Source organism: Topomyia yanbarensis, chromosome 3 (assembly GCF_030247195.1).
Source record: "Topomyia yanbarensis strain Yona2022 chromosome 3, ASM3024719v1, whole genome shotgun sequence".
Taxonomy (NCBI): domain Eukaryota; kingdom Metazoa; phylum Arthropoda; class Insecta; order Diptera; family Culicidae; genus Topomyia; species Topomyia yanbarensis.
Genome location: NC_080672.1, coordinates 37376002 through 37402459, shown reverse-complemented (window position 1 = coordinate 37402459; position 26458 = coordinate 37376002). Strand labels below are relative to the sequence as shown.

The 26458-nt window shown below is 37.4% G+C and overlaps 1 protein-coding gene across 1 annotated transcript in view; it reads left to right on the top strand.

Annotated features, from left to right (window-relative positions):
• The window catches only part of LOC131690864 (CD151 antigen-like), a 185851-nt gene that overhangs the window by 145188 nt on the left and 14205 nt on the right, over positions 1-26458 (top strand). The window contains exon 3 of the mRNA XM_058976937.1: positions 3777-3968. Coding sequence (XP_058832920.1) covers positions 3777-3968 — 192 coding nt within the window. The remainder of the gene's footprint in view (positions 1-3776; positions 3969-26458) is intronic.

Below are 26458 nucleotides of genomic sequence, written 5' to 3'. Positions count from 1 at the left end.
TCGAAAGTCGTAAGTCAAAAGTCGAAAGTAAAAAATCAAAGATTATAACTCGAAAGGGCAAAGAAAAAAGGAAATAAGTAATCCAAAAAGGAAAAACGGGAAACGATGGGAAGTAAAAAAATGGGAAGAAAACAAGGTAAAAGAAACGGGGAAAAAAGAGGAAAGTACAGAAAAAAAGGAAAAATGGAAAAGGGAAATAGGAAATGAGAAAGAGAAAGAAAAAGGGAGAAATGACAAAATGAAAACCAAAGGAAATAAACGAAACAGAAATAATGAAAACTTAATTAATAAAATGTAGTCAAGAATTACAAGAAAATTGTATAATCATTACATTTTATACAATTTTCAGAACAGAAAAGTAAATAGAAACGGAAAGAGATTATACGTTCTATTAAAAATGCAATTAAAAATGCTACCAGAAATCGTAGACGTTAAAAGGCGAAAGAATAAACGAAAGAGGAAAATAAAAAACTTCTTAAAGCAAAAATGGAAATAAAAATGATCAAATGGAAAAAGAAAGCAAAAAATAACAATTATAACTAGAAACGACTAAAGTAAATAGAAAACTGCAAAAATATGCAGCAGAAGGTAAAAGTAAATTAAAAGTGACAGAAAGTAGGTTGTAATAAAAAGGAAAGAAGGCAGAGAAAATAGAAATATGGAAAAATAGAAGGCGATAAAAATAAAAAAAAAATACGCTGAAGCAAAATTACAAAGGGATAAGGGAAAATTGAAAATCTAAATAATAAAAGAGAAGTTTACTAAGGGAAAAAATTGAAACAATAATCAAAAGAACGAAAATAAGAAAAAATATAAAAACTGCCGGTTGTCACGGTAAAGATAGATACGTCTACCTTTATCAAGGACACATGATAGTGAACTCGAGTGATTCGTAGTTATTCTGCCTAAGCTCGACCCTCATTATCAGAAGGCAAAAATTAAGCCCGCACGATATTAAGCCTGTTCTAATGACCCTGCCACTTCTAGTTTTCCGATCTGTTTACTTCACATCCTTGCTCTCACTTGAGTACTATGGCTCTAAGTTTCATAACTTTCCCTACCCAGTAATCTCTAGCTAATTGAATGTCGTTAAAACGTAAAAAAAGAAAATGTGACTAACATAGTCGAAATAAAAAAGGGTATAAAAACTGCAATATTCTTTTTTTTCGATTTTTTTTTCGACTCGATTTGAAGCAAATTGAGTTTTACAAAAAAAAATACTTATCTTAAATTTCATGTATCCGAGATCACACGATGACTTCCTCATGACGAACTAAAAGCGAGAAAAAATCGCTTAGACAACAAACATAATGAATGATACAAAATATCAAAATTAGCGAAAAAATATGCAAAAATATCAAAGCTTACTCAACAATAATAATAAAAATAACATGAATAACAATGTAATGACTGATAATAATATACAAAATTAACAGAAATTTTGAAAAATAATAATCACCCATAATATTCTTTTTCGGATTTTGAACAATAATATACATAACTATTTAACCACAACAAAAAGTTTTATCACTAATAAATAACTATAACTAATAAATAACGGAACTAACAAAATCAATCAAAATATTCACATTCACAAAAATGAAAATATAAGAAGAAGCACTAAATCAACTAAAATAAAAAATAGCAGCCATGAATAAGAAATAACATTTAAATTACAATGACAAAAAGTATCAATAAAAAAACAGTCACAATTACAAAAATAGCATCAAAACACCAAGTAGTAATAATAACAATGATTGCATAAAGCAAGAAAAATAGCAAAACAGCCAAACCACAACGAAATAACATAAATGACAAAAAATACCAAAATAACGGTTAATAGTATATATACCTATCAAAAAACAAAAAAGGAATAAACAGAATAGTGTGAATTCTAAAACATTAAAAAAATATCATATACAGATAAGAAATTCCAAATAAAAATATCAAAACTGAATTCTTGCTAGGCAAAAGTTAATAAACAAAAGAAATAATTTAAGCTACAATAACAAAAGAAGCAAAAGCATCACACAAGATTAAAGAAACAGAAAATACACAAGCAGCAGAAATAACAAAACAAACATCAGCATTACTCACAGAACGAAATGATAAAAGAAGTTTTAAACCAAGAAAATGAAATAAAAGAAGAAATAGAAAAACCGATACTCAAGGGTAATGCATAAGAAATAATAAAATGTATGTCTATTGAAGTTGTAGAAGAATAAAGAAGCATATAATCAAATGCAGCAGAAAGCACAGGAATAATAAAACAAAAGTGGTAAAAGAAGTAAACAAAATACACCGAAAAATCCAAAAAACTTACAGTATCAAGCAAATCAATAGAAACATTTAATCAAAAGAAGAAAAGAAAACAACAAAACTACTTCACCAATTTGTAGGATAAACATTCGACAAGTCTAAAAGAAACATTGTATTAACATTTTCTACATAATTTAAATTAATATTTTTCAATCAACGTGAACTCCAATTTAAACACCGCAACACTTCAGATTTTTACAACATATCAATATAAATGACTATCAATAAATGCTCTTTGTAAACCTCCCTGCCAAGCTAGCATCATTCGAGCACACTCCAGCAATCCAATCCAGACTCTCATCGATTTGCCCAATCCCACCCAAAACCCATCAATTGCCGCCTCGAGTCTTCCATCAAGTGGACCAACAACGACGGATGACTCTTTCCCATCCTAGCTTTCGTGCCCTACTATATATAAGATAAGCGAGCGAAAAACGAACCCGAAAACGTAAATGAGCGGAAAAGCTATTAATTTCCAATCAGAAGTCTCGGTAATGAAAGAATTAAAATTCTTCAGATCAAAACTGAAACGAGAGAAGACCGACCGGTCGGCCGGCGCGGCAGTTTGATTGGAAATACGCCGGCCGAATGAAGAATTGTTTTTTAATTGAATTGTTTCAGAAGTTGTGCTATATATGTGATTTCACTGCCCTGCTGCTACGACGACGACGACGACCGACGCCTAGCGAGACAGCGTTGCATCCGTTGTTGACGGGCAGCCGGTCGAATGCGATGACGAAATTGTTTCGGTTTTCCTGATGCATTATGGTGCGAACTGGTTGCTGATGGATGCTGGAGATAGGGCCGGATCGGATTGGTAGCTTACCGCGCATCGGTTGGTGTGTTTTGTTATGTTGAAACGTTTATGAATAATTAATTTCAACATTCTGACTGGGTGGTTGATGCGGGTCGGGATGAATTCGATATTTATCTAGAGTTTCGTTAACGGAATTCGTGCAACGTTCGGCTATTATCGTATGGTGATGGAGCAGTTCAAATATTAGTTTTGTTTTATTGCATCCAATCTGTATTGAGATGGAATGGGAATTGCTTCACTGGCTGGCAAGCCAAGGGATTGTAATTTATGTGAGAAGAGAGAATTGTTCTATTGAGTTGATTCCACTATACTATTAACAGTTCTAGAAGCTTTAGAATAATTTCAGTAATGTATACCATACATCTTGCAATCCATCATTTTAGTGGCTCATCGGGTTTGGCCATTCGTTTTAAATCAAAAACCGTGGCGCTCTTGAAACCATTTAGTCTATCTCCAGAATTCTTCGGTTCAGATAAGGATGGGATTAAACCCCGCCCTATTATGCATGTAGTGCGCGCATCCCATATCTGTCTAGATCCCAGCAAACCATGACTCAATCGCTTGTTCAAGTGGCACTCTTATTTCAATATTAATTGTTTGTTCCTTCTCTTTATCTCCGGTTTGCTTTTCTTCTCCACAGATGTCTGGTCTGGTGATAATAGGCGTTACCGTGTGGACTGTGCTTTGGAAGCACCAGTACGTATCGCTTCTGTCCACGACAAATTATGCCATTGGAACGTACTCCCTGCTGGCGGCGGGTCTCCTAGCCGTGCTGGGAGGAATTCTGGGCTGTTGCGGTGTTTGGCGAGAACATCGAGCCATGTTGCTGGGGGTGAGTATTTTCTGTTGATTTGTTCGATCGTTTTCAGCACTGAAAAAAATCACCGCAAAACCGGAACTCTTCTGTTGAATAGTGTCAGTCAAACGCCTGTGGTGTTGTTGGAATTGGATTTAAATGACAGTCACGGAAGAAGGAAAAATACGTTGCGCTCTGCATACTAATTAATTTGCCATTTAGCTGTGGTTTGCACATTTTCGCATTTTTTATGGACCACTAAATTGAATTGGTTCGGGCAGGATCGTACTACTTGAACACCTCGTATGTTTTTTGTTTGTTAACTGATGTGTTGCCCCAACAAATTGAGCGATTAGCTATTATCGCATTGGTGCAATTTGCACCCGTAAAGAGGCAATAAAGATTGAAAAATCTTTCTAAACATGCTTTGCTTTCTGGAGCGAGTTGGGCGATTTTGTACCAATAGTTTTGAAACTTTGCAGCTTGCACCCAACTTTGCGTCTGTGACAAAGCATGCGGTTAGATCCCTAAGCAACCTAGCTTAAAATGTCTTAAGCTATCACGCAGAAACTGATTAGCTTAGCAGTATTATCAGCGGCCCTGATTCGCCATGAATAATGTCTTTTTAATACCGAGCCTGCTTCCCTGCTAAATAATTGGCAGTGTTGACGATGCAGATATCCGTAAATCAGGCATCATTTAGAAGAACTCAAGTGTACTAAATACTGTATCACATTCGCCAAAGAACAAGTAATTAATCGATTATAAACTTGTCGCTAGACCCTCTAATGGAGCATTTATCAAAATGATTAATTGCATGCATGAAATGAGTGCTGTTTGTTTTAGTAGATTCCATTAAAGCGAGAGCGAGAGAGAGAGAGCAGCTCGCGGGGGGCTCGCGTGGCTGCAACGCGTTGATGTTATGGGAGTTGATAGGTGGCAGCATTCCGAACCGGAATGAAACACCAGTTGGTGAAACCGGGTAGTGCCATTTAGCTAACCTGATCCCGCTCAGTAGGGACCATCGATCATTTTCAGCATCGTAATTAAATCCAACAAGACATGTATTTGCGAAACCGTCCCGATGTAACCGAACTAATGTGACGAGATTCCTGGGGTTCGTTGACGTTGAGCGTAGCGGTCCCGTTCGGAAAACATATGTTCAAACTATGTTAGTTTATGTATTCTAGAGTAGCGATAACTGCACGCAATTTTCACTTCTCGCAAGGATTTTCAATAATTTCAATTTTGGATTAGGGCAAGTATGGGTATCCTTTGCCAAAATCATTGCCAATGAAGAGCCTCAAATCACAGTTTGTATTAGTTCGCATGCATAGAAAAAATGTGCTCAAAATTCTGCAGCAATCACCTTTTCTCGTAATGAAAACACGACAGTGAATAAAAATCCTGTATACTGGAAACTGGAAATTAAATTAGTTCGTAAAAAAAGTGTTGTTATTTGGGATTTAGTTCGTAAAAAAAAGTTTGCTTCACATTCTTAATACAATTCGTTGGTTGAGCGATATTCTCTAAACCCCGAACAATATGGGTATTTTTGGAACGGAGTTGACGAGTACGGTAAAGACCCGTTTTTATCAGCCCGACGGTGTATTCTTGGCTAATATTATGAGGACTTTGATAGCATCGGGGGATTTTTTTTCTTTCTTTTTATTAAACCGAAACTACAAAAATATTCTTTTTTGGTTCCTCTGATATTTTAGTATAAATTTCTAAAATCACATTTTTTTATTTTTACATTATTTGCATCCTAAAAATAAGAAAAATATGCTAAACGAATGTATTGATCGAACTCGGCTTGATCAAGATGTATAAAGGGCATCAGAGCGGCGGGAAACGAGGCACCGTATGACTATTGAATCAGGCTTCATTTTACTCATCTTTGCAACGAAGAGATAGAGAAATATTTTACCCCAATATAACATGAGTTTTATTTTGGAGCGCATTTTTTGCCCAGTGACTAGGAGAGCAGAGAGAAACCACATCCTCTCATTGCTGAATCCTCTTGCTTATGACAGAGCAAACCTTTATTAGATGCTCTGCTTTTAGCTCATCATAGTCTGGTGGAGCAACGAAGATAAATTGCTCAGTTGACAGATGAGAATAAAATAGTTTCCTCTTTACCCTCAGGGGAACCAAATTTAGTTCACTTCACATCAGTGTTCGAATATTTCACTCGGCTTTCATGATAAGTATCCATGTTTACCTTCTGGGAATAGTAAAGATGTTTGAATTGGCAGCTCCCAGCATATTTCGGATTTTTTCTTGGCACAATAAAGGGATGAGTTTAAATATTGTTAAAAGGGTTATGTATTGAATCAGAAAAATATTTTTTTCTAGTAATTTTATCACAAGATGGCATCTGTGCAGCATTTCCCCCCTATGCGAGTTTTTTAGGTAGAGGTCCATGGCCTGAAAACTATCTCGCGTAATTTTAAACCTAGTGTCAAAAAAATGTTTTTTTATTCCTTATGACAGTAGTAAGCGACTTAGGAAGGATTGTTTTTCGATATTTGGCTTTTTCGCGAAATGGCGCACTATTAAGTGAAAATACGCCGAAAATACCATTAAAATCGAAACAAATTGTTAATTTAACAAAAATTAAGCAATATGAAATTAAAATCCTACGCACGTTGCTGGAGAAATCATTTCGAATATGCTGTGAAAATTTCAAAACGATCAAAAGCCATTTGTTCGAGTTGCATTTTCGTCCAACTCAAAAAAGTGGGCATAAGGTTAACACAAGAAGCATTGCGGAAGAACTGATAATTTGAGCATTTATATATCGTATTCGTCTTTCATTTTTTGGGATGTAATTTTTAACATCCTAAAACGCATTTTAGACTAATAAATAAAAATTCGACGTTTTAAAAATTCTACGGTGGTGTAACCACTAAAATGCCAATTAGACTGATTTAAGGGGTTACATATGAATGGCGAAAAAGTGAGCTAAGTTCGTGATTTTTTTAAAGTTTTTTATGCAAATTTTATTTGAATAGGCGAACGAAAGTTCGTTGGTGGCACTATCGAAGATAGAAAACACAAGTTGAATTAAAAAATATATTGAAGGTTGTCGGAGTTATGGTGCATCCCCCAAAGCATGTTTTTTGGCAAAGGTTTATGGTGAACGCTCTCCAAGCTGAACCGCTCAACAGAAAATCAAAAACTAAAGATTATTAAAGAGAAATGTATTGTGGTGTACTTAATTGGATCGGTTTCCTAAAAGAAATTTATTATCTTACAAAAAAAACATATTGACCAAAAAATTGAGTTATTCCGTGTTAAAAATTTTAAACAAAAATTTATTAATGTTTCAAAGATTTTCTTCCATTTAATTCCACTATGTTTTTATAGTTAGATGCACTTGCACTTCACTATTTAACAGATACCGGTATTTCGATTACTACTTGTAATCTTCTTCAGTGTTTGTATCAGTCTATAGACTGATACAAACACTGAAGAAGATTACAAGTAGTAATCGAAATACCGGTATCTGTTAAATAGTGAAGTGCAAGTGCATCTAACTATAAAAACATAGTGGAATTAAATGGAAGAAAATCTTTGAAACATTACGTACATTCCACTAAGACCTCCGTTCGCGTATATATATTGGGAAAAATTTATTGCAAAGAATCGAAAATTTTTAGATGAAAAAGCAACCGTTCAAGTACACGAGAATGTAAATACAAACAATTCTAAACAAAGTTTATGTAAATCGGATCACTTTTGGAAGCTTTTGAGACATCACGTTCACCGCAACGGTACTTTTCAAAAAACTTTATTCCGAGATGATTGCGTTTAAAGTTTTGTGCTTACTTCATTTGTGGAAGAACCAGCGCGCTGCAAACGGCTGTGATTAAAAATTTATTGGTTCGATCTGGATGAAATTTTGCACAGATATTTTCAAAAGCATGTACTTTAAGAATATCTCATAATTTTTTTCCGATTTTCTGAGTTCCAACCAGTTTTTTAACCCCTTAAAGGATATTGAGACTACTTTCATCGTAATTATATTATAACCCTACTCATTTGAAACCTTTACTTAATCGGCGTTTGCCATCATTCTTCATCACATTGTCGCAAATGGCAGTGTGAAAATTAGAGCACTCGAATTAAATTTGCGTTTAAACACCAATATTCTACCTTAATCCAATCATTGCAAAAATAAAACCAACGTTGTCTTCAAATCATTCTCAAATACATGTTTAAAGGGTCCTAACATTAGTGTAATGCTCAAAAGTCTATTAATTTGCTCTACCGAACGTGCATAGATTACACACTTAGTTTGAATTATTGAGTAATGGAAAATTTTACTTGGGTTTTGGTAGTCAATTTAGTAAACCAATTCTGTTACCAACTCTCCGCAATATTCTCTTTATACTCAATCGTAAAAAATACTCAGCAAATTTTCAGATGGGGATTGCTGACTTGTTCAGCAATTTGATCATTAAATTTGACGAATTGGTAGTGGAAGTTAATTTACCAGCTTTTTAATGGTTGCACAGAAAATTAAAAGACGATCGAGAGAAATCTTACATTTCCTGAACTTGATTACGAATTTTAGCCCGGGATTTCTTAACACAAAACATTCTCATTATCAAAAAAATCGCTTGTTCGCAAAAATTATCAATAATTATCAATAAACTTCCTTGCACTATCAGGCTTCTAATTATCACACTTGCGAGTCAAATCCTTTATACAAAATCGTCATGTGTAAAATTGCCCAAGTCAACACCTCAAACATAATGACGACCAGAAAAATTTCACTATAACTGCTTTTTTCCTGGTTTTTGTTGAAAATTCATGGAAAGACTAAGAAGTATTCGCAATGTTCAAACACGTCGTGTTAATGTTTTTCTCCGAAAATGGCAGATGGTTTGTTGTACATGATTTGTAAGTTTTTGACGAGATTCTATGATGTTTAACTTTTTGCCGAACAAGTCAGTTTTTTACTGCATAGTGGATAATTTACCGAAAAAAGCAAAAGTAATAATAAGTTCAATTGAAAATATTCTAGGTTTTAGCAGCAAATTATGCGTTATTTAATTAATTAACTACCAAAGTCGCTGAAAAATGAACACTTTCGCAATTTTTTAAATCAATTGCTGATCTCCGTTAAATATTACTGTGCAAATCGTCAAATGAAATTACCGAACAAGTTTGGGTTTGCTTAGTGTGTACATATAAATGGCTGGTTTGAATATGCAAAGCCTAAATAAAGCACTCATTTCATATAAAATATCGCCATTCTGTTGTTTTTGAAACCATCTTATTTTATTGGCATTTTTTTCAAACATGCTCTTTCTGTAACTGAGCATCTGATGATGAACACTCCCTCTTGAATTGGGCGAGAATTAACACTTTACCATCCCCCCTGCGTGGTAGAGCGATATATGTGAACACAAAAAAATCTCTTAATTCTCGAGAGCGTGTTCTCTCGCTTTCGGTGGGAGCTAGTAAACAGCCCTACTGCGTTTAACTGCTTGCAAGAGAGAAAATGAGCTAAAATCGAGAGCAGTAAGGAAGCCTGCTATTGAACCAATTCAAACGTCATTCTTTCATTTCGATTCAAGTTTCAGTTTATTTTTAACAACAACGGTCAAACGTTTGTTACAGGCACTGGCGGTACCAGGGAGGGACACGTGTCCACCCTCCTATTCGACCAGAAACCGTTTTGGTACAAAGATACATTTTCCTACTTCAACATGCTAATATTTTAGAAGTGATCAACAAGGTGATCAGTAAACAGTAAACACAGCGGTTAAGTAGGAAAAAAGTGTAACCGTAACAGCAGGCGATCCACAGGGTTCAATACTCGGCCCAACTCTTTGGAATGCTATGTACGACGGAGCTTCCCTAGAGGCGTGAGAATTGTCGGTTTTGCGGCGACGTGGTGCTCCTAGTGATCGGCGAATCACTAGAGGAACTAGAAGAACTCGCAATGAAGGCAATAGGTGTTGTGGAAGATTAGATGCGCATGAAGAAGCTGACGTTAGCTCACCACAAAACCGAGAAGGTGTTGAGAAGCAACAGCAGGGCAGTGCATAATTTCGGTTAGAGAGTGTATCATAAACTCAACGCAGGAAGTTAGACAACTGGGAGTGATTATAGACGACCGGCTAAGCTTTAATATCCGCAAAGACCACGCATGAGTGAGAGCCGTAAAAGTGATCTCAGCACTATATCGGATCATGCTCAACAATTCGGCGATCAGCAACAGTAAAATGCGACTACTTTCAGGATCTGCATGGGTGAGGAAACTGCAAACGAAGAGGAACTCATCTCGGCTGAACAGCACGTTCAGGTTAATGGCCATGCGGGTGTCTAGCGCGCATCGAGCTATCTCGCTAGAGGCAGCCTACGTGATAGCTGGAACAGTTACCATAAATCTTCTATTCGAAGAAGATAGTGAGTGTTATAGGGATCAAGACACAAGAGGAATCCATAAGCCCGAGCCCGAGGCCGAGCTGATAACTTAAGCAAGTGGCAACATCAGTGGAATAACGCTGTAAACGGTAGATGGACATATCGACTAAGTCCATGCCTGTTGGTGTGGATGAACAGAGCGCACGATGAAGTGAACTTCCACATGGCACAGTTCTTGTCTGGGCATGACTGTTTCAAGAAAAATCTGATCAGGCTCGGCCACGCGAGATCGCCGTACTGCATCGCTTGCGGTGATGCAGAGGAAACGACTAAGCACGTGGTCTTCGGATGTCTGCGATTCGAGCACGAGCAAAACGAAATGAGAACCATTGTCGGTGAGGACGTTAACATGAACAATATTGCCCAAAAAATGTGGGCAAAAAAGAAAAAAATGGGACGTGATGAACAGAACAGTTGTTCAGATCATGCCAGCATTGGAACAAAGATGGCGAGAGCAACAACGACCAACAACAAAGCAGTACACGGCTTCGAGTCGTTAAGGCACCGATGAACCGAAAGTTACACTTAAACTGGAATCGCCGGGCCGACCTTGGGACTCGAAAAGTCAGTCTGGTGAAGAGAGATAAAGGAGACCAGCAGGCGCGACCGGAGTAGGCTGGATCCACCGTGGGGGACTAAACTGAACGCACGTATCGTCGACGATAGATCATCGGGGCACATGAGAACCGGAAATCATCCTCCGGAATCCCAAGATTGACTTCGGTACTCAACCAACCAAAATCGAGATAACGATTTCAAGGGAACTTTAGACGTCGGCAAATTTCTCCGTTGGAGTAGACTAGGCCCACCGCCGGGGATTGGCTCGAGTAGATCGTGAAGTAACACTGGCAAAAGGTTATCGGGGCGTTAGCGAACTGGTAGTCAACGCTCCACCCAGAATTGCAAAACCAGCCTCGGCATATGCCCGAGTAGTATCGGTTTCGGAAGATTTTCCACTGCCGGGGAACTCTTCGTCGGAGCAGGAAAGATCCATCATCGGGAACTACTCCAAGTAGTCAGTAGCGAATCGCCAGCTTAAATCGTCGGGACACCAGTGAACCGGACGCAATCCTCCACCTGGAATCGCCGCACAAATATCGGCATTGTGCCGGACTGCCTCGAAGTAATAATAACGCGTCCGTCAACGGTTTCGAGAGATATTCTTTCTTCGGGGAACTCTCTGCCGAGGTAGCTAGCTATCGAGATACTAGTTAACCGGAATCCACCCTCCAACTAGTCAACGCAGAGTAGAGCGCATGAAGAATATCATGCCGTGCAGGACTGATATGACGGACCTGGAATCCAGTGAAGGGCATGAGAACAGCCTCCTTCCGAAGTAGTAATTTCAAATGGAATCCGGAGGATCAAGCAAATATCGGACTCCTTGGTGGAGGTTAGAGGAGTAAGGTTCAGAGTTATCTTTTCTGTTCAGAGTCCCTCACTCTGGCACACAATGGACCAAATCGGTAGTATGGTTTACCTATTGAACGTATGCTGGGTCGGCGTAAAAGCTTCACCTCAAAGTAAAAAAAACCTGTTTTAATCCACCTAGAGGTGCAATTGTGCCCTTCTAATTTCTCCAAACTATGATTTAATAGCTGGTTCGTACAATATAACATTATGGAAATGTCTTTCATTCTTATTACACTTGGTAAGTATATATAAGAGCACCTTTTTGCATTCATCGCAGTATTGGTTTGAATCGGAGTTTTCTATGTGATCGCACTCCACAACCCGTAACTCCGGAGCCGGAAGTCGGATGGAGATGGAATTTAATATCAGTTTCCGGGGACGCAACACCTTTCATTTGAGACTAAGTTGACCAAATCGGTCTAGCCATTTTCGAGAAACCAATATAACCGTTATTCTGAATTTGGATGGTTCCGGATCCGTCGATGCTGGCCAGTGTGGCCAAAGAGACTTTTAATGACTGTTGGGGACCTAGATCTACAAATTCAACAGTTGTGTTTACATTTTGGAAAAAAAAAATCACCTTTTTACATTTATCACAGAATTCGTTAGAATCGGGATTTGCTGCGTGGTCGTACATATCATCCTGTAATTCAGGAACCAGAACTCGGATCCACACAAAAGTCAACAGCAGCTGATAGACCTTTCATTTAAAATCAAGTTTGTCAAAATCGGTTCAGAAAATTCCGAGAAACCGATGTGGACAAATCAACCAATTTTGTATTTTAACCATACTCTTCAACTCGTAATCTGGAACAAGATGTCGGTTGAAAATGAAATTCAATAGCAACCTATGGGAATATTATACCTTTCATTTGAATCTTAGTTTGTAAAAATCGGTTCAGCCATTTCCGAGAAACCGATGTGGACATTTTGTTAACAAATCCGCACATACACATACATACATACATACATACATACATACATACATACATACATACATACATACATACATACATACATACACACATACATACACACATACATACACACAGATATTTTGCGATCTCGGCGAACTGAGTCGAATGTTATATGAGACTCGGCCCTCCGGGCCTCGGTTAGAAAGACGGTTTTTGGAGCAATTGCATAACCTTTCTATATGAGAAAGGCAAAAGATTAATATTTAATTAGCTTAATCAGCATGAGTTCAATGTTATCTTCATGTGATTATATTTTGAAATGTTGGTGGAATGGGTTTGAAAGTGGAGGGAATGGGGGGTTAGTAGAGTGGGAGTGGAGGATGCGTCAGAAATTATTCATCTTATTTCGGTATACGGGGTGGATGAAGGAAATGCGGGCGTGAGGGTGGTCCAAGGGGAGGGGAGTGATGAAGGTGGGAGGTGTAAGGGCAAACCGGGGGGAGGGGTGGCAGCGCAATACTCAACTGCATATTTTGCCTTCTATTTGAGACTTGGTTTAAGAAAATCGGTTCAGTCATCACCGAAGAACCGATGTGACTTTAATTGTGGAATATGCCCGGAATTCCGGACTTCCGGAATCGTCGATAGTGGACAATATATTCAAAGAATGTTTGAATGGCAATCAGTGATCTAGAAGCAATTTGGTGACCATTTTAACCTCTGAGGTATTACGATTGTACCGATTTATATGGGAAATTCAAGTGTATCCTTACTAACACCCCTGCTTTGATTGATCATTAGTGATCCATACCAGCAAACTAGAGTAATGTTACATCAATTTTAATATGTTTTACATCATTTGAACATAATAGCGGTACCAGTTTATATGGGAATTTGCTGTGTGACCGCACTCTTCAACCCGTAACTCCGGAACCGGAAGTCGGATCAACTAAAAATTCAATAGCAGCTTATGGGAGCGTTATACCTTTCAGATGAAACTAAGTTTGCGAAAATCGATTCAGCCATCTCTGAGAAAATTGTGTGAGTTTAAATGACACACACACAAATACACACACACACATACACACACATACATACACACACAGACATTTGCCGATCTCGACGAACTGAATCGAATGGTGTATGACACTCGGCCCTACGGGCCTCGGTTAAAAAGTCGATTTTTACAGTGATTGCATAGCCTTTCTTTATATGAGAAAGGCAAAACACACACAACTGGACCCCATTGTCGATCATTGAAGCAAGTCATTGCTGTTATGGCAGCTGGCTAGATTTGGGCATAACGCAATTGCGCCATCATGGGACTGCTGATTTCTTGCCACAGCAACATTTCCCTTGCCAAACCATTTGTTTCGAAAACAAATTTTAATCTATTAGAAGCCGTGAGCAGTGAGCCCCGCGATTTATTTGAAATTGGTTTTCGCATAAATTTCATCGTCGATCAAGACACATCCATCAAATTTCGTCAGCACCTGGCCGTACCACTAACGGACCCGGGTTCTGACCAGTTCATTTTGTTAGGTGGAGCTACTGTTAGGTTGTTTATTTGCTCGGTGACATTTGTAGCCTCCTCGAAGACGGATTCTCCACATAGCTCAGTGTTCAGTTTTTTCACCATAATGGCATAGATATTTAACGAATAAACCTTAAGTGACTTCCTTGAGTGGAATCTATTGGCATTTCAACTGAAATTGAGCCCGAGGTACTCTAACCCTTTAAAGGCTGTATTAAGATATTGGATTTCAATCAATTATAGTCAATTCTCTTAATTTTACGGAAATCTGCTTTATGTGGAACGAGGAATTGGCCCAAATCAGTAAAATGCAAAGGATGCCAATTTTAAGGAATAGACTGCCAGGCATTTGTTTTAAAAAAAGGTACCTAGATCTTCGTGTTTCTTCTCAGTCTCGCAACAACCTTGTGTGACTAGGAAGCAATATGAGCACACTACTGTATATACAGTTCTTCAAGGATGCAGAATTTATATGTTGTGTTGGGTCAGAAAATTTCCCCATGAAGTCAAACAGAATTTCTATTGTGTAATCAGTAAAAGTAAATCGAAAATTCATTGAGATGTTAAATTTTTTTATTGAGCAAGTATTAAATTTGATGTTTTGGCGAGGAAAAATAAATAAACAAAAAAGCGCAACAAAATGTGAACAAACTTTGATATCCTAATTGTCAATCATAAACTAAAATTTAATTAATGCTTAAATTTGAAGCTAATATCAGAATATTAATTCGCTTTTCAGTAAAGTGTTAATGCTTTCTGAGTTTGTATCGCTAACAGACCTGCTATAATGAAACCCTTCATATCACCCATTGTAACCTGATCGATTGCGCAAAATTGGGCTTGACTATCTAGAAAACAAAAATATTCACCACGTGTTGTTGATGTTACAAAATCAATGGCGAAATGAGCTCCCTGACGATTAGTAGAGAGAAAAGAATAGTTTAATGCTACGAAGTGACATTCCAAAATTTGACATTTTTTGTCAGAAAGGTGTGCCCCCGCCCCTTTCCCAATCGGCTGCCTATGGTTACAGGTTACAGGTATACAAAATTTGGAAGCTACCGAACCTTAGCCAACTAACCAGAAAACCTTGTTTGGCAAGTGATCTATGAATGTGGGAAAATATGTATTTCTACATCTTTAAATTGACAAATCCACATGGAATCAGAAATCAGTTCATATTAGCTTAAACGCCACGTTCCCAGATTATTCGAAGATTTGTACCTTGCCACGCGTGGGAAAGTGAGAAAAGGGATTAGGAAGCAGGGGAGAGAAAAGATGAAGATTAAGTTGGGGGGGGGGCGTAAAAAATCCTAAATTTGGATTAAAAGGCTGGCTAAATCGGGACTGAATGGGTTTTTCACCTTCTATGCTGAAAAAGGATGCTGGCGCCATTTTGAAATCCAAGAAGGCGACGGGGGGTCGCGTTTTGGATCTTATTCTGGCTCCGCTTGACGATGTACCAATAGTCCTCGATTGGGCCGAGCGCAAGCGTGTTACTACGTGTCCTTTTTTCCGTAGTGGCAGTATTCAAATCTGATCAAAATAGCGTGGAATAATCGTGTTGCTTCATGAAAGGTAGCAGACGTTTTTTCATGCACTCTTTCACATAAATTTCCTTATCGACGGGCTCGATCGCAATTGAAATATCGCTTTTCAAACCACAGGTACAGGAAGCCTGCCAAACCAGATATTTCTGTGTGAACTTCGACAGCTTCATATGCTTGAAAATATTGGCCACTGTTCCTCCCGGTTTCCATGACGCTTGTGACAGTTGATTTGATCACTTTTAACTGTTTCGCTAACTTGGCGTGCAAGTAATTTGGATAACTGAAGAGCAAATGTCAAATAGAAAAAGAATCTTTTTGCATGCAGGCAAATGAGGGATTTGCGGATTTGTTGAATATCGAGCTAAAAAATGCGTCAAGTTTAAGTCGAGCAATGTTTGAATATCTCTACGAAATTGTTAGTGGCTTTGAAAGTAGACGATTTATCAATATTTCCATATTCAGGATGTCGGTGTTGCATGGTTTTATTCGAATCTTTGTCAGGTTTCACCTAGCGTTCGTTAAAGAAACGCCACATTCGGCCAAGTCGGTGCGCTACAACATTGCCAGTCTCTGAAAACACAACTTCTCATTCGTGCAATAGTGTTGCTGACTTTTTTTTGGTTTCAGGGAAGACTGGTACAGGTGATTTTTGCGAGTTCTTCATATATATATATATATATATATATATATATATATTTGGTACAATATTATTGAACAACCAATAATTAAAACTTTTCACAAATTGCGAGAGAAAAACAAAAAAAGTAACAAATTTGGAAAAAACTAATAAGTAAATAAAATGGAACAAAGCAAAATGAAATTTAACGTTCTTTAGGTGTTAACTTTTTGTAACGAATAAGGTGTTAGCGGGTTATATTGACCCGGATTTCGAACTCAGTTCTAAGACACATTTTCAGCCAAATCTATATGAACCTGTACCCAAATTGTTTGCAAGAGTTTTAATTTTCAATTTCTGATAAATAATTACGTATGTGACCAGCTTGGGCAGCGGGAATCGGTGCCGAATGGGGTCATGTTTGGCGTACAAAACCGTCATCATAAAACACAGGTTTATTGACAAAATAGTAATAATAAACACAGACAAAACTAAAATCAGAATGTATATACCAATTTTGAACATGATTCGACCCAACTTAGATGTTCCGGAGTTCGATTCCGATAAGGACTCCGGCGGTATAATTGTATATTTCATAATGAACAAGCAACAATGTGGACAATCAATGAAACTGATCCCAAAATTTTGTAATATACTTGAAAGCTTATATAAAATCCCATCTAAAATGAAATTATCACTGTGACTCAACTATTTACCCTGGATTTATGTAAAAATCATCCGGAAGATCTGGAACATCCGTATAATGGGTCAATTCATGAATCTTGTTCTAGAACTCTGAAGTTTTTTCGAAAATATATATTTCATTGGCATAAATTTGTAGTTATGACTGGACACTTGACCCTATTGAAGCATCTGTGCAGCTGGTCAATTAATGAACCTTGTTCTAGAGCTCTGAGATATTTTCGAAAACATATAAGTGTATATTATTCATATAAATTCGCACTTGTGACCAACAGACCATTCGGATGATCCGGGGTAGAATTGACCAGTTCACAAATAGGGTGTTTGTACCAGTCACAAATACGATTTCTTTGCAATAATAATTCTAAATAAAACTTTCGAGAAAACCACAGACTTTCAGAGCCAGCTCCGTATCTTCCAGAAGGTTACCAGTAGGGTACAAATTTATACGAATGATATTCCCAAAAATATTTTCGAATAAAATCTTATAGCTCTAGGCAAAGGTTCATGAATTGGCCGGTCCACTGATGTTCCAAATCTTCCAGAAGGTCATTATGTAGCCAAAATACATGTGCAGGTCATAAGTACGAACACGTTCCACTGAGAATTCAAGAAACGCTAAAAACGCATGATTCTAATGCCAGCTTTATGAATTGATCAGTTCATCGAATGTTCCAGATTTTCCGGATGGTCATTACGCAATCAATAGAGTAAATTTTTCACTCGGAACTATAAATTTATGCCAATGCAACGTGAACAAAGGTTTTAGAAAAAACTGCAGAGTTCTAGAAAGTTCATTTTGGATCCCTACACTGAAAGAAGGTTTGAATAATGGAAAAAGATTAATAATATGCAAATAGTCAAAAACCTAATAGAAAAAATTTCCAAAACGGAGAAATAACAGAAAATGGAAAGAATTAGACAATGGGCAAACTTAAAAAAAGCATGTGAACTATTTGAAGAAAGAGCAAAATAAAACAGATTTGAATAATTGAAACAATTAAATTAAACGAAGGAAATGAAAAATTAAAAATAGATAAATACTGAAGAAAGAGAAAATATTTTCAAAATAGGTAAAATAATGAAAACGGGTAAATAACAAAATGAAAAATGAAAAAATCACGTTCATGGAAAACAGTAAAATGTCAAATGCTAGAAAAATGAATGCAACAAAAAATATAAAAACAAGACTACAATAAACAAATATAGAAATGAACGAAATAGATCCACTGAGTAAAAATAAAAATTATAAAAAATGTTGGAATATAAAAAAATAGTTGCAAATTTAAAAAAATGAAAAGAATGAAAAGAAGAAAATGGAAAAATGTTAAAAATGTTTTGAATTAGAAGAAATGAAAATGTTCAAGAATGGAATAAAAAGCTAAAAATAAAATAACTATGAAAAATCTAAAAATGGACGTTATTTTTCTTAAAGTTTTATAAAAATAGATGGTAACGATTGGACGGAATAGATTGAAGAAAAAATAGAAAACAGAAACAAGTGGAAATATCCCAAAAACAGACAATAGTGAAATCATAGAAAACATGTAAAATATTATAACAAAGGAAAAGATGAGAAAATTTAAAAAAATAAATAAATATTTTTAAAGTAAAAGTGGGAAAAAATAAAATTTGATGAAATGTGTAACTGAAAACATTAAAAAAATATAGATCAAAATAAAATGATAGGAAAAATATTCAAATGAAAAAAGTAACAAAATAGAAAACCTGGAATTCAAAATTCAAATACAAAAGAAACGAATACAACGATAGATAAAATAGAAAAACGTGAAAAAATGAAACAAATTAAAAAAATGGGCAAGTACAATACAAAATACGAATGCAAAAAACGGGACAAATTTTAAAAGGAAAGCAAATGGTAAAAATGGAAAAAACGAAAAAGTGGGGCATACAAATATACAAAAAAAGTTAAATAAGATTGAGTGTGGAAAATAGAAAGAATACAAAACCTGGATGAAATGGAAAAGAAACAAAAAAGCAAATAAGAAACAAGAGAAAAAATGGAAAAATTCATTTAAACTGAGAAAGTCAGTTAATGTTTACTATGGATTGTTATCTTCGTAGATTTTCATGTTCAAAAAAGATTTGTGGAGTTAATCACAACTAGTTTCACCAATCTTATTTGAACAATTGTGCAAATTAGTAAAATACGAATCAAAATCAATTTTGAGAGCACAGAACTTTCAACTTAAACTAGCTCATTTTTAAATAGTTAATCAAAATCCATAAAATATTTGTTGTAAAATATGAAATAGAAAATAAATTTTAGGGTTTTAATACACAATTTACAATTTCTTTTTGCCCATTGCGGGTTAAAATGTTTTTTAAGTTTTAAGTTTCAAAATTTTCTTTTGATTAGTCTGTCATGAAGTATAATGTAATGTACCATTAACTTTATGACTCCATAATGTAATGTACCATTAACTTTATGATAGAAATTGGAGGAAATAAAATCATCCCAATATTGAAACTCTAATTGAATTTTCCAATGAATTGTTATTGAATTAATATTTAACAGAATCATTCCTTCTGTTCAAAGTCCGGGCCCCGTCCACAACTCCGGACCTGGGGGGAAACACCGCGTCCCTCTACCTCTCGGCGGCCCTGCACGTGTGAGTGCGACTTTTGTTACATTTTTAGTAAAAGTTTGCAATATTGCAAGCTTTTACTAAAAATAGTCAACCGATCTTTGTAATATTTGAGAGATTAAAACAGAATAGATAGATGCATCAATTGCATTCTTTGAATTGTTTCTACTATCAATAAGTTTCAAGATATTCAATTTCAAACTTTAAAAACCTGTTTTAATCCACCTAGAGGTGCAATTGTGCCTTTCTCATTTCTCCAAACTATGATTTAATAGCTGGTTCGTACAATATAACTTTATGGAAATGTCTTTCATTCTTATTACACTTGGTAAGTATATATAAGAGCACCTTTTTGCATTCATCGCGGTATCGGTTTGAATCGGAGTTTTCTATGTGATCGACCTCCACAACCCGTAACTCCGGTGCTGGAAGTCGGATGGAGATGGAATTTAATATCAGTTTCTGGGGACGCAACACCTTTCATTTGAGACTAAGTTGAGCAAATCTAGCCATTTTCGAGAAACCAATATAACCGTTATTCTGACTTTGGATGCTTCCGGATCCGTCGATGGTGGCCAGTGTGGCCAAAGAGACTTTGAATGACTGTTGGGGACCTAGATCTACAAATTCAACAGTTGTGTTTACATTTTGGAAAAAAATCACCTTTTTACATTCATCGCAGAATTCGTTAGAATCGAGGTTTGCTGCGTGATCGTACGTATCACCCTGTAATTCAGGATCCAGAACTCGGATCCACACAAAAGTCAACAGCAGCTGATGGACCTTTCATTTAAAATTAAGTTTGTCTAAATCGGTTCAGAAAATTCCGAGAAACCGATGTGGACAAATCAACAAATTTTGTTTTGTAACCATACTCTTCAACTCGTAATTCGGAACAAGATGTCGGTTGAAAATGAAATTCAATAGCAACCTATGGGAATATTATACCTTTCATTTGAATCTTAGTTTGTAAAAATCGGTTCAGCCATCTCCGAGTAACCGATGTGGACATTTTGTTAACAAATCCGCACATACACACACATACATACACACATACACATACACACATACATACATACACACAGATATTTTGCGATCTCGGCGAACTGAGTCGAATGTTATATGAGACTCGGCCCTCCGGGCCTCGGTTAGAAAGTCGGTTTTTGGAGCAATTGCATAACCTTTCTATATATGGAAGGCAAAAGAATAATATTTAATTAGCTTAATAAGCATGAGTTCAATGTTATCTTCATGTGATTATAATTTGCAAAGGTTGGTGGAATGCGTTTGAACGTGTAGGGAATGGGGGTTTAGTAGAGTGGGTGTGGAGGATGCGTCAGAAATCCTTCATCTTATTTCGGTATACGGGGTGGATGAAGGAAATCTGGGCGTGAGGGTGATCCAAGAAGAGGGGAGTGATGAAGGAGGGAGGTGTAAGGGCAAGGTGGGGAGGGGGGGGGGAGGGGCGGCTACGCAATACTCAACTGCATATTTTGCCTTCCATTTGAGACTTGGTTTGAGAAAATCGGTTCAGTCATCACCGATGAACCGATGTGACTTTAATTGTGGAATATGCCCGGAATTCCGGACTTCCGGAATCGTCGATAGTGGACAATATATTCAAAGAATGTTTGATTGGCAATCAGTGATCTAGATCTACGATTAGAAGTAATTTGGTGACCATTTCAATAGTTTTTAGCCTCTGAGGTATTACGATTGTACCGATTTATATGGGAAATTCCAGTGTATCCTTACTAACACCCCTGTAACTCCGGAAGCAAGAGTCAGAACCGAATGAAATTCAGCAGCATTACTGTATCTTTCATTTGAAATCAAGTTCGTAAAAATCGGTAGAGAATTCGTTGTGGAATGGGTGTGATATTAGCTTAGGAACTTGGCGGGTTCCCCGAGGGCGTCATGAACCGTCATAGGTGGCCAATGTGGTCAAAGCTGCTTTGATTGATCATTAGTGATCCAGACCCGCAAACTAGAGTAATGTTATATCAATTTTAATATGTTTTACATCATTTGAACATTATGGTGGTACCAGCTTTTATTTGAGAATTTGCTGTGTGACCGCACTCTTCAACCCGTAACTCCGGAACCGGTAGTCGGATCAACTAAAAATTCAATAGCAGCTTATGGGAGCGTTATACCTTTCAGATGAAACTAAGTTTGCGAAAATCGGTTCAGCCATCTCTGAGAAAATTGTGTGAGTTTAAATGACACACACACACATACACACACACATACACACACATACATACACACACACAGACATTTGCCGATTTTGACGAACTGAATCGAATGGTGTATGATACTCGGCCCTCCGGGCCTCGGCTAAAAAGTCGATTTTTACAGTGATTGCATAGCCTTTCTTTATATGAGAAAGGCAAAAACGTTTTTCTCGCTATGGGCTAAATGGCGCTTGTCATAAAATAGCACAACAGCGGAGCGACGACGTGATATTTGCAAAGAGCGTATTTAGCTATAAACTGTTACAAAAGTTCGAATCGTCGGGACCGATATTGCATTGTACAAGTTATGAAGTTATTCTCGTGAGTCGTGACCAGTTTGGCATTACTACACAGTATGCGAGTGGCGTCACGAAAACTGTTGAATAGTAGTTGAATAGCTTAAAGTAACATCTCCAAATTGCTCCAAATGTTTCAAGACTAACTATCATACGCCAGACTGACTGTTGTCCATTAACCCACAACCAAAATGAATTTTAAGATACTCAAAATGTAAAAACAAAAGAATTTGGCACCGCCAAGCTAACGCATTTGTGCCTATCAAATAAACGAAATGAATAAAAAAAACCTGTTTTAATCCACCTAGCGGTGCAATTGTGCCTTTCTCATTTCTCTAAACTATGGCACGGAGGCTTTTTATGTTCAACATAATTGTGGAAATGTCCATTACATTCTTAGTACACTTTGCACTTATACACAATGGCATGCCAGCCACGAACTTGATGAGCTACGTGTCGACGGTGAAACACTTGAAACAAAAAAATATCATACTCCATTAGCCTAATCAGCATTAGATCAATGTTATCTGCTTGCTAACTCATTTTGTCATGCGGGGATGGGTATGTGAGGAGGGCGAAAGTCCCATGAACGAACGACTCCCCAGCTTAAATTGGTATGCTTTGTAATATAGTGGTGGTTTAAAGATGATGGGGTTGAAAGGGAGGGGTATGAGGTGGTGGACTGAGGGGTGATTTAAGGAGATTTTTAAAGGAGGGGAGTGAACAGTAGAGGGGGGGTGTAACCCCTATCCGTAAACCATCAACTACGCCCCTGTTAAAATCCAGAAAGCTTATGCGAGTCGAAAAAAAAATTTGGCCGGGATTAGGTTGACGTTTTTCAGAGTGATTGCATAACCTTTCTATATGAGAAAGGCAAAAATGTGTAAAATCCAAAAAAGTGAATCGTAGTCAAATTTTTTTCGTGTTTGCATCAAATCTCGACGTTTTATGCACCTTGAATACATTTAGCATCAAAAATAAAAATTCTATTTTTAATTTTTCCTATAGTTTTTATGAGAAATTTCTGTGTGGCCGCACTCTGAAACCCGTAATTCCGGAACCAGAATTCCGATCGATCCAAAATTCAATAGCAGCCGATGGGAAGGTTGCACCTTTCATTTGAGACTAAGTTTGGGCAAATCGGTCCAGCCATCTCTGAGAAAAATGAGTGACATTATTTGACACATACACACATACATACACACACACATACACACACATACATACACACATACACACACATACAGACTTTTTCCGATCTCGACGAACTGAGTCGAATGGGATATGACACTCGGCCCTCCGGGCCGGGATTAGGTTGACGTTTTTCAGAGTGATTGCATAACCTTTCTATATGAGAAAGGCAAAACCAAAACGAATTATTTAGGTATGATTGAATCAGTGGTTTATGGTTCATTTTAGGTAGGGCAAACCGCCGATTTCCAATAATAATATAGAAACTCCTACGTGTGATCTATTGTTCATAATTTGTAACCTGATAGCATGCTCGATATCATGCATCTTTAGCTAAACTTTATGGTAATTGCTGAGTGAATAGTTTGACCAACAGCTTTGTAGCTAACACCTTCACCGAAGGATGGAAATGTAATCATTTTTATCATCACAGGCAATCAATGTTTCATAACCCGTCGCCATTCATCATCGCATAATTAGGATTGATTTAGCCTTTTGTCTGTCGCGCCTTGTTAAATGATCGGCAACCAATCATCGGTGTGCGAACAAAACCCCTCGAGAACTGAATGTAGCTGATGAGACGTCGTCGTCGTCGTCGTCATCGTCATACAGCACATGTCTCGTATACCTAACTGATTATTGCCGCCATAAAGGTAGTGCCCCAGCCGCAGCCGTGCGAGCCTCCCCCCAGCCCCAGTAACCTATCGTACGACGGACGGTATGATATGTACCTTCACCGACTCGGAAGAAAAGCTCTCCACGTCCATGTGTCATGTTATTAACGATGATTTATGTCATCTAATAATGTTCATGTTTCGTTCACACCTAACGGCATGCGGTGCGATGGGGAGGGGACAAGATACGTGGTACCTAGTCATGCACTCTTGCTTGATTACATTAAAACACAGACTGTAGGCTGTCATACCGGAGCAATGGAACGAATCATTTTCACCTCGATTCTCTCGGCAAAAGCCTTTAACCTACATACCTTACATTGTCGAGTCTGATTGGAGGTTGCGACAAGACAATTACCCCCAAGTCACCACCGGCTCGAAGCTGCTCAGAACTAAATTGAATTACTCCACATTGACCACCTCATTACGAACGGAACCGATGACGACGACGACACCGCACAGATGTCTCCTGAGAGACTACTTAGTGCAGTGCAGATTGCTTCCCATATGGGCATTCTAATCGCCCAAAGCTAGAACACTAAACTCCTGTGTGTGTATGCACCGGTGAACACGCTATAATAATGTACTAGGTATTATTGGCTATATCCCCGGAGCGGAACACTCCGCCATTCCCAAATGTTCCCTTGCAACGGTGGACCGTGAGGTAGAGTGTGAAATGAAATTTCAAGATGGTAGTGACTTGCGTTTCTATCGGAAATTTGGTACCTTTTTAGCACTGGATCAATGGATTTCTGTACTCGACACGGGGACAGCAATAAAGTTATGAAGTAAGAGCCGAGGCTGGTCAATCTCATCAAAACTGTTCGATTATGAAGAAAACTGGAAGCTTGATAGTAGGGGAGGCTCGCATTAACTCGCATTAGTTTTCAAACAGTCCGCCCTTTTTCAACTGTATTTCGTATGGTTAATATACGTTCGTTGAGCATCAGACTATGGCAAGTTTAGCCTTATGTGCTTGGCTAACCGAGACATCACTTGGTACCATCCAGTTGCTTAAGGCGTTTACACACGTTGTGTGAACTGTTTGGATTTAGTATCCAACTGGCGCTAGTTTGGATATAACGTCTAACTGGCAGCGAATTGGTATCAAATCCAACTTTTAAATTCAGTTGTTCTCACAGTACCGTATTTTGTAGCCCTAATAATTCACCTTGCGAGATCTGAAAAAAAAGAAAAACTATACAAAATTATTTCGCTAGGTTTAAGACGTCGATGGCCTAGTGTTATTTTCAATGGGTTCCTCTTTTTCTATCGATAAGCTTTAGAAGAATACTAAAATTTATGGAAAAAGTTTCCTTACCGTTGGTGTGCTGGTACTGGTACCACTCGTACGTTATGTACTCGGTGTAACCACAGGCGTTGACGTGCTGGCAGAGCTGGGTAATGGTTTATCATTATTATGTTGAAAATTGTAGTTTAATTACACGATTTTTCCGATATAGGCGGATTATCGATACCAGCCTATAATTCGTAAAATTTCTGTTCCGCATCATTCAACATAATTTTCTTGTTTCCTGTCTGTTTTAGGTCAGTTTTTGATCTTACTCGATTTTTCTAATTGTTTACTTTATAGATTTGTTTATCCATTTATTCTAATCGATACTGAAGAACAAGCTCGTTCGATAGTTTCTTCAAGCCGGCCTCTTGTTTTCGCCTTTATCGATTCTACGAACACCGGTGCAAATTCAGCCAACAAAGGCAGTATCTAGCTCTACCGCCTTATCTATCCGTAGCATTTCTAGTTCTAATGCATAGGGTGGGTGTACCAATAGTCGCATACTTAAGAAAAATGTTTGATAAAAAATCGATGAATAGATCTATGGGCAATGTTAATACATTAAACGAAAGCTTTCAGTCTCTACTTCATAGGAAAAATATAAAGAAGGTTTAATAGCCAATTTATCTATCCAAAACCGCTTGTACCACTATAGGAACACATGTACCAATAGTGGTGCAATCGCTAATTTCGGTTCCTATTGTTGCAAATCCCATTGCTTTCTTATGGGACCTGCAACTATAGGTACACTATATCAACTATAGGTGCAAGGGAGCTCAAAATTCTAAGAAAATCATTTTTTTCAATAGTGATTTGAGCAAATTTCAAGAATAACAGTTTTATTGTCGCATAATTTTAGTGCGATGAATCAAATAAAAAAATATTTGTTGGTGGTTGGTACCTTAGTTAGGCGTATAACCCACTACTGCAACTATTGGTACACCTCAACTATAGGAGCACCCACCCTACTACAAGCTCGTTATTAGTTTTAAGAAGGACTTCAGGAGCATCATAAAACCTCAATTGTTACTAGGGGAGTGACGCGC